At 30.4% G+C, this 9,860-nt stretch overlaps 1 protein-coding gene across 1 annotated transcript; it reads right to left on the bottom strand.

The window, feature by feature from the left end:
• Positions 1 to 3,069: 3,069 nt before the first annotated feature.
• On the bottom strand, positions 3,070 to 3,789 carry LOC137815459 (uncharacterized). The gene has a single exon (XM_068618581.1). It carries the CDS (start codon positions 3,440 to 3,442, stop codon positions 3,233 to 3,235), a length of 210 nt encoding a protein of 69 aa, XP_068474682.1. The 5' UTR covers positions 3,443 to 3,789; the 3' UTR covers positions 3,070 to 3,232.
• Between the last annotated feature and the right edge of the window lie 6,071 nt (positions 3,790 to 9,860).

The raw sequence follows: 9,860 nt of genomic DNA on the forward strand, positions 1-9,860 counted from the left end.
GATTACATGTCTTGATATCTCTATGCTATGAAACTTTAAATTTAAGATAATATAACATTTTGTATTTTGCGGGAAACCAAGAAAAATACCTTTGATAGATCTATCATCTAATTTTTTCCTATGTGCAGTAATGGTACTAGCATAACAGAGACAACCAAACACTTTTAGAAAGGAAATGTCATATGGTTTTCCAAACAACTTTTCATGAGGAGTGATGTTATCAAGTAATGGAGTAGGAATAGCATTTATTAAGAAAACAACATGATTTAGAGCAAATTCCCAAAAAATAGGAGGAAGATTTGCTTGAAAAAGTAAAGCCCGGGTTACATTTAGTATGTGTTGATGTTTACGTTCTACAATGCCATTTTGTTGTGGTGTTTCAACACAAGATTTTTTATGTATAATTCCCTTTGAAGCATAAAAATTTGACATAGCAAACTCAACACCATTGTCAGTACAAATCTTTTTGAAATGATTTTGAACGAAAACAATGAAGTTAATGATGTGTTGACGCACTTCAGATTTGTTATGCAGCAAAATAACCCAAGTATAACACGAGTAATCATCAACAATAGTCAAGAAATAACGAAAACCTTGCATAGAAATTATGGAACATGGTCCCCAAATATCAAAGTGTACAAGATCAAAAATAGTAGAGGTAACAGTATTACTTAAAGTGAAAGGAAGTTTTCTCTGTTTTGCACGACTACAAGTGTCACATACATGATGAGTATCAACAGTAATAAAAGAGTATTGTTTGCTTAAGACATGTAATCTTTCATGTGAAGGGTGTCCTAGTCTATAATTCCATAGTGTTTTGTCTGTGATATTACAATTAATAAGAGGAGCAAAACAATGCGGTTTAGAATGACTAGAAGCAAGCAAGGTAGTCACAAGGTACAAGCCAGCGGTGGCTTTAACTGTACCAATCCTCTCTTGAGTGAGATTGTCTTGTATAATGCAGTGGGTTGAAGTGAAAGTTAAAGTGCATTTAAGTTGGTGTGTGAGTTTAGAAACAGATATTAAGTTTAATTGAAAATGAGGCACGTATAACACATCAGACAAATAAAACTGATCAGAAAATCGTACTAAACCAGAATATGTGGCATAAACAGTTTGGCCATTTGGAAGACTAATTAAGACAGGTTTAATTTTAGTATAAGTAATAAAAACTTTCGAATTGTGACAAACATGATCAGTGGCACCAGAATCAATAATCCAAGATTATTTTATAGAAGATAGTGAAGAGAGAAACTTACCTGTTGAAGAATGCTCAGTATTGGGGATTTCATCCGTAGAGATGGTGCCGACTTGATGAATTTGAGTGTGAGGGGCAGGATCCTCAAGGTTTTGCTGACGCAAAATGTTGGTAAGGAATTGGCACTGTTGTGATGTAAGTTGAACCCCTTTACATCCTGTTCTTTAGGAAAAAGCTCAGAAAAAGTGTCAGTAGTAATCATATTATTGGCTTGGGATGTCCAATTGGTGAATTTGTAGCTAGGAGGGAACCCATGCTTTTTATAACAGGTGTCAACAGTGTGGCCAAGACGATTACAAAAAGTGTAGACTTTTCTAGTAAAAGAAAACTTTGAGGTTTTAACATTACCACAAGGAAAACCCACTTTGCGAAAACAAACAGCCTCAGTATGACCATATTTACCACAAAAATTGCATGAAATAGTGTGACTACTATTAAGACTATGAAGACTAGGGTTTTCATTAAACATTGCCTAAAATTTTTTTAAAAACAATCAAGATTTTGAAAGAGAACAGAAAAAAAAATAAAAAAAAAATAACCAAGAACAGAGAGAAATAAAAATCAGAGAGAAGCGCAGCAGAACTCTTCATTCGAAGAGCTCTGATACCATATTACAGTAAATGAAGATGAATATTCCTTGTCTGATGTAATGCTTTAATGTTGCGTACGTAATCGCACGTAATCGTAATGAAGAAATAGAGGTTTTGATGAACCCTAATTGTAGAGAAAAATAAATATAAAAGAAATTTTTATTCACTTGTATATTAGAGAGTAAAATACATGGTGTATATATAAGAAAAAGATTAAGACCTAGCTGAAACAGAAAAGGAAAGTTGGGTCAAACAAACAAAGCCCAATAATTTAAAATAGAAAATTAAATATATTAACAAAAATATTTTTTTTAATGTATTTAAAATTAAAATTATTAATTTTTTTTAATTTATTAATTTTTTTTACTTTTGAAATAATGTTAGATAGAAAAATAAAAATAAAAAGATAATAGATGGAAAAATAAAAGTATACGAGTAATTGAGTTAAAAAAAACTTACCGTTGAAGAATTGGTCGAGACGTTGGACGTGCATTGGTCTTGAAAATCTGGTTTCTAAAATTTGATGACTTGATTTGCTTTCTATAAATGAACTATTTCATCAGTTTAGGCGCGTTTGAATTTTAATTTTTTTATTCGGCTTTGGCTTGATAAGTAAAGAAGCTGTAAGTATCATTTCTCGTTGTTATCTTTCGGAGGTTCGCTTTAGAGATAATTCTCTTGTTTGTTTTTATTTCGTTTTATATTTTTCTGGTTTAAACATCTAATGTAATTGTTTAGATTATTTTTAAAAGTTTTTTTACTTTTGATTTTTTTTTTACATAGATTTATTAGTTTTATTTTTTTATATTTTTTAATGTCGTGTTCTAATATGAGTTTTATATATATATATAAAAAAAACTTGAGTTCATTGAAGAATCAAATCATGTCATAGTGATTGATACGGTTGGCAGGCAAATCGAAAACACTGGTTAATACTGGCCATCACGGAAAATAATATACTCTAAACAAAAACCTACCAAGTGAAAAACGATGACTATACTCTAAATTTACTACAAGTGTACTGGTTTCAATTTCAACTCACTAGGGAGCAGCAATCTTGCAAAATGCAAAACCATTATTCCGAGACCACTTTCTGAATGCTTAACTGATGGGTGTTTAACAAATGGATACACCATTTTGACAGAATGAAAATATAATTAAGATTATATTTAGATATCTAATAAAAAACTGAATCAAAGGAAATAAATTAAAAATGGGAGGAAGTGAAATAAAATTATCTTTTCACTGCTTATACACTTAAATTTTTATCATGGAAGAAAGTAAAGTAAAAGTTCTGTTCCATACCCCAAATGGAATGGGATAAGGAGGTATAAAACATAATAGAACGAAATACATCTTCCATCATATTGTATTGCATTGCATATTATCCACTGCCGATATGAACATTAATGGCAATAAGGAAGATGACCATGAAGCCAAAGAAGAGAAGGGAATGAACAAAGATGGAGATGGCACTTGTTTGGAAATTGCAGAAATCCACTGGCCTTCCTTTGCCAGGAAGCTGGAAGAGTAATCCTGGTGAAAACACCACAAACAGGACCAAACCTATCACCACCCCAGCCCAATCACCCATTAATCTCAAACTTTTATTTGGGAGTAAGAGAGCCAATTGCTAAATGAAAATGTATGAACACACATAGATGAATTTATTGTAATGTTTGAAGGATTTTGCTAACAACCAGACAACATAAAGTTCAAGGAACGGAAATGAGAAATATTGAGGTTGAAAGATAGGACAAAGGAAATGGCTTGCCTTGTCTCAAAATCTGCATAGGCATTGAATGCAACGATTCCTTGAAAGTGACTTCCCCGCTTCATGGCATCACACTCGACGGCTTCCAAATAAGTTTGCAAGAATGTTTCTTTCACACTTTTATTTTACTCTAAGTTTATTAGGCGTGCTTGCTCTTCAAGATAAAACAAATATTTGTACCGCTAATACAATCTCTTACTATGATTTGAAAGTTAAATTTATTTTTTATATATACATGACCAGAAAGACAGTTTTTTTTTTAATTTTAATGGAAGATATGGCTTTAAATTAAATAAGGAATGAAAATCAATTTAAAAGAATTTTATATTAAATAGATTTAATATTGTACTTCTATAAGGCTTAGATAGTAACTACTACTTGCTTGAACAATTCTTTTTCGTCCTTTGGTCGTTTCTCCTTTGCGTTTCTTCTCGTACTTCGTCTTTCATATTCGGTCGGGAGTGACACTGCAAAATGTTCTTCGACGATCAAATAAGCGTTCTATACACTACAAGAAAATCATTAAATAACAATCAAATTTAGAGACAAAAAATAATTAGTTACTATATTGATTAAATTATATATTATTTTAGAAACTAAAATATTATGTTTATCTAAAGTTGTTTCTATTATTAATAAAATGTATAAAATAATTTCTAAATTGGTATCTAAGTTAGCTATCAAGGTTTTAGCTACTAATATTTTAGATTATAAATTAGTCTCTGAAAGACTAATCGAAACTAATTTTAAATATAAAGTAGTAAGTAGTTAAAACCTTGGTAGTCAATTATTAGATAACAATTTAGAAACTATTTTATAAATTTTTATCAATAATAGAAACTACTTTAGATACCAATAATTCTTTTAGTTTATAAAATGATCTCTAATTTATTTAACTAGTAACTAATTATTTTGATCTCCAAAATTAGTTTCTATTTAATGATTTTCTTATAGTGGTACTAGAGTGAACGATATATTTACTCTTGTATAACAATGCTTATTTATAGTGCTTATAGTGGATTATTTCGTTTATGGATCGTACTTAATGTGTATCTGTGTTAAAACAACATACCTGATTTATCGCGTGTTACTGAATTTATAGTATATTACCTTATTTGTCATGTATCTCTTTATTTTATATTAATGTATTGAATCTATCTGGTCGGTCGGCTTCCGATACCGAGTGACGTGGTTCACTCGGCTCCGACCAATAAAAAGCAATTATTTTTTATTTATTTTATCATTTTATCCCTCTAAACTAATAAATGTTTTGCTGCTTTGAGTAGGCTTGAACAAAATGGTTAAAATAAGTTTATTATAGTCTTATCTAAGTAAGTTCCTTATTCTTTCACAATTCATTTTCTTTCTTTTATCGTGTTCCTTGCATTCTCCAACATCTATGTGAATTAACTTAATGGCAGATTTTTTTTTTAGTTATCTAAATGAGTTATGATAATGATTTGACAAGTTGAGATTTTAGAAAGTTGATTAGATTTTTTTGTTATACTTTACTCTTTTATTGTCTTTTATAAGCTAAAGGTTGAGTTTGGAGGTTTCTAAATTATTAAGCTACCCGAACAAAGGAACTTGTTTAATGAAAGCATTTTGTTTTTAACAATATTGATAACTATATATAGATAGATGAGAATATAAGGTGAAATTGGGATTTGTAGCTTTTGTTTTGAAATAGTTGTATAATTATGCATTATAATAACTTTTAGTTTGAATAGTCAAATTGAGAATAAATGACTATTTTGATGATATTATGTGTCTAAGTAGTAGCAAACATTAGGAATTATGTAAAACATATAGATTATTGATGTTCCACAAACAATTGGTTAAGATGATAAAAAAAATGAAGTCTCATGGAGGAATACTCCACACTTGAAGAGTAATACTAAGATTTTCTTTCTTTCTTCTTAGTCTTTTACACATTGTATAGGTATAGTTCTTCTTGTATCCTTTGTAGAATTTTATATAAGTATTAGTTAGCTTCCTTTGAACCTCAATTAGACCTTGATTTGGGCTTGAAAATTCAACCAAACTAGGCATAATTGACGCATTGCACATTTAACCAAGGGAGGCTTTGAACTTTGCTTGTTTTAGTGCTTCTTAGTCCCACACATTTTGTGTCAAGAAGTGCCAAGGGGCTAGGCATCTATAAATAAGGGGCTAGGCATCTATAAATAAAACCCTTTGGCTCATGTACAACTTACCTCTGATGAATGAGAATTGATTTTGTTAAAATCCTTGTCTTCTTGTTCTTAAGGTCATGGGAGTAATCTTCTTGCAGTTCTTACCAAGGAACCCTCCTTGTAAGAGGACAAACCAAGTCTCTCAAAGAGATTTGGAAGTTTTAAGAAATTTCTTAGTCTTTTGTTGCTTGTTGAAGAAGGTGCTTACATCAATTATATTTAAAATATTTAGGAAACTCTTGTAATGTTATTGGGGGTGGCAATGCGGGTTGGCCCACCCCGCATAGGCCCGTCCTGCGTTTAGCCCACAAAATGCAAGTCGAATTGGCCTACCCCGTTCCTGGAGTGCGGGTTCATTTTATTGACCTGTCCCGCATAAGAGGTAACCCGCAAGCTTGCAGGCCAACCTTCATAAGAAAAATATTTTTTTAAAAATTAAAATTTAATTATAACAAAATATTTTTGTTGCTCAAAAATTAAAATTTCATCATTGTTTTAATTCATCCAATTAAGATAAAAAAAAATATAAAGGCACTCAAGTATGAGGGTTGTTAGAAGGCTCGATTAAAAATAATTAAAGTTTTGTTTCGCATATATTTTCCTTCTATATGTATGAAAATGTGTGAGAGTATCTTATCAAAGTTTTGATATAAAATACTTTAATGAAATCTCTTCTTTATATTATTTTTTTATTAACAAATTTTAAATGTAAAAATTTACTTAAAACTAAATTCACTCTTATTTTTAATATAAACTTCTTTAGATGATTAAAATAAAACATAATTTTTGTTGGCACATTAAATTTAATTTTTTTAAAATAAAATAAAAAAATGTCACAGTGCAATAATAATGTTTGAGTGAGATATGATCTTCTTTTTGTAGAAAAAATAAAATAATTATTTTTATTTATTTATGCAGGTCAACAGGCCAACCCACCCCACCCCGTTGTTGGCCTGCACGGATTGCGGTTATGTGGGCGGGACTAAGCTAGCTTCACTACAAGAAAAATCCATTTTAGGTACCAACAAAAAGCGGGGGCTACAAAAAAGAAAACACTAGCATAGGTGAAGTCTACTCAAGTTGGACACAAAAATAAATGTCAAATATTGCGTCCACAATGGAGACCTTTAACTCACTAAAAACTATTAAAATAATAGTAATAAATTAGTGTCTAGAATGGGGACACAAAGTAGATACAACGAAAAAAATTAAGTGACAGTATTGAATCTAGAATGGGACATAAAGAGGATGCAAGTTAAAAATTATTAAAATAATAATAATAACAAGTTAGCGTCTAGAATGGGGACACAAAGTAGATGCAATAAAAAAATAAGTTGCAGAATAATTTTCCGTCGAGAATGAGGACACAAAGTGGATGCAAGTTAACATTTTATTACATTTAGCATAGATCTAGGCGACACTAAGGTGACGTGGACGTTTATTATCACCTTAGTCCACACTAAGTTATTTAATGAGAAAAAGAATAAAACATTAAAACATTTTTGTCTCACATTTTCATTTTCTCACACTTTCAATTTATCATTTCTGTCTCACACTTTCAAACTCATAATCCCGAAATTCCTCCAAAAAACCATACGTCTTTTTTGTGGCCATTTCGCTCTCCTTAAGTGCATTTTACTCATATTTATTTCCCAGGTAGTTACTCACATTTACTTTCTACTTAGTGTCCTCAACAACGATACTAAGTTTAATTGTTGTTGGAGATCCCACATCGACTAGAGATTAGGACATTTCATAGTATATAAGTGGATTAAGTTAGTTTTATGAGGTTGAGTTAGGCTTAAAGTCCACTTCTTAATATGGTATTAGAGTCATTTCGAGCCTCTCATAGCACGAGTTATCGGACCACCCATAATATATAGTCCTATGCACAAGTTGCTAGCCTCGGTGTGAGGGGGTGTGTTGGAGATTAGAAAATTTCATAGTACATAGGTGGGTGGACACTGTTAGAATGTATGGCCTTAAACAAGAGGGGGGTGAATTGTTTATAAGAGATTTTTAAAAACTTTTGAAGGTTTAATGAAACTCTGTGAAGAATTCCAGAAGAGGAATCAAGTTAGCCAAGAACACAAACTGTTTCAAAGCAAAACAAAAAAACAATCGGTTGTTTATACCAGTTAAAACTTAAACAACTTAAAAATAGAATTTAAAGGAGTTCAAAGAAAGAGAAATGCAGACAAGCAGTTTATACTGGTTCACTCTTACAACAAGAGCTACATCCAGTTTCCAAAAACCACTGGGTAATCCACTAAGCAATCAAACCAGATTACAAACACCACACACCAAAGTAGTGGACCTTGAACCCCTTAAGAAACACACTACCTTTGGCAAACCACACCAAGAGTATTGATCTTGAACACCTCAAGAACACACAACACTCCTTGGCAATACAAGAACAGAAAATACTAAAGATTGAGAAAGGATTACACCTTATCAAAGTACAATCTGAAAAGAAAATAATTGCAATCTTATTCCACTCTCACTTGAAAATCCAAAGCTTGATGTGAATCTTGAAAACTTGAGATCAAATATGTCAAACTGAATTTCTCAAAACTGTTTCTTACACTTTAGAAACATATAACAAACTATTTATATTTTCCAAAGATTGGTCAAAACATCTAATGAAGGAGCGTATTCAGTTATAAATCATTTAAGACAAATTCACCATTCAAAACAGAATTCTATTAGGATTTTCAAAGAAACAATCGGTTGAAACCACGAAACAACCGATTGATTTGGTTTGACAGTTAAGTCAACCAAGTCAAACAACTTTCAACCTTTTTCAAAACATCTAAGAACAAAACAACCGGTTGATTCGACAAAACAATAGGTTGTTTTTCACTTAGTTGGAAAAACATTTAATTTCAAAAAGATTTTAATTCACATCAGTTTTAGATTCAACAAAAGAGTGGATCACACTTTAATCTACCCAGATCCTACCCATACACAACAGTAACACCAGTCTTTCATCAAACACTTTGGACTTGGATTCTTCAAAGCTCTTTATCACTCTTGATCAACACAAACCTCACCTTATAAGCCGATTTTATGAGGTTGAGTTAGGCTCAAAGTCCACTTATTAATAATTATTTAATTTTATATCCATTTTAGTGTCCCCCAAACCTATGCTATAGTTAAATAATATATTTTTATTTTATGTTTTAATTTTTTATTTATTTTGCGGTTGTTTGACTATAGTTAAATAATATGTTAGTTTGTTTTATTTACTTTTTATTTTAATTTTCTGTTAGTTGCTTATTTGGTTATTTTTATGTTTTGAATTATTTTTGAATAAATTTCAGTTTTAATTTAATTGTTGAGTAGTTTTTTAGTTTTATTTTTCTCAAATAAAAAAGAACTAGAATATTAATTTTGAATTGTGGAAAAAGGAATTTGTGTTTAAATATTAAATAGTAAGATGAGCTAGACATAGGTTAGAAAAGAAAATATGATTGAATCTCTATTCAAATGTAGTTGAAATTGTGATACATGGAATTTTAACAAGATGATTGATTAGGACAGAGAATGACAAAACAAAAAGTTGAGACCATTTAAACTAAGTGAGTGTGTGAACCCTAAACAATTTTGAGAGTTTTACTGATGAATTTACAATTTTGGTTGCTTAATTTTTATTTTTTGTTACATCATAAAAGAGCATGAAGATGATTGAGGCATTTTTTTGTATTAATTAGGAACCCAGGGCCAAATAGCCAACCTTTATCTTATTAGAATTTCAATTTATATATATATATATATATATATATATATATATATATATCCCCTTTGAGCCAAAAATTTATTTTTGTTATTATTGCACCCTAACCTTTGATGATACATTTTCCTACCCTTTAGCATGTTTAAGGAAGGAGAACATAGATGCAATACATATAGAAAAGGGAATTGTTGGTTTTAATCGTTAAAAGTTCAAAAAGGAGAAAAGAGGAAGAATTTATTCCTATTAATGAGAAAAAGAAAAAAAATTCATGTTGAAAATCATAAAAAGGTAGAAAAAAAATGAGGAA

The sequence above is a fragment of the Phaseolus vulgaris genome, chromosome 1 (assembly GCF_000499845.2).
Source record: "Phaseolus vulgaris cultivar G19833 chromosome 1, P. vulgaris v2.0, whole genome shotgun sequence".
NCBI classification, from domain to species: Eukaryota; Viridiplantae; Streptophyta; class Magnoliopsida; order Fabales; family Fabaceae; genus Phaseolus; species Phaseolus vulgaris.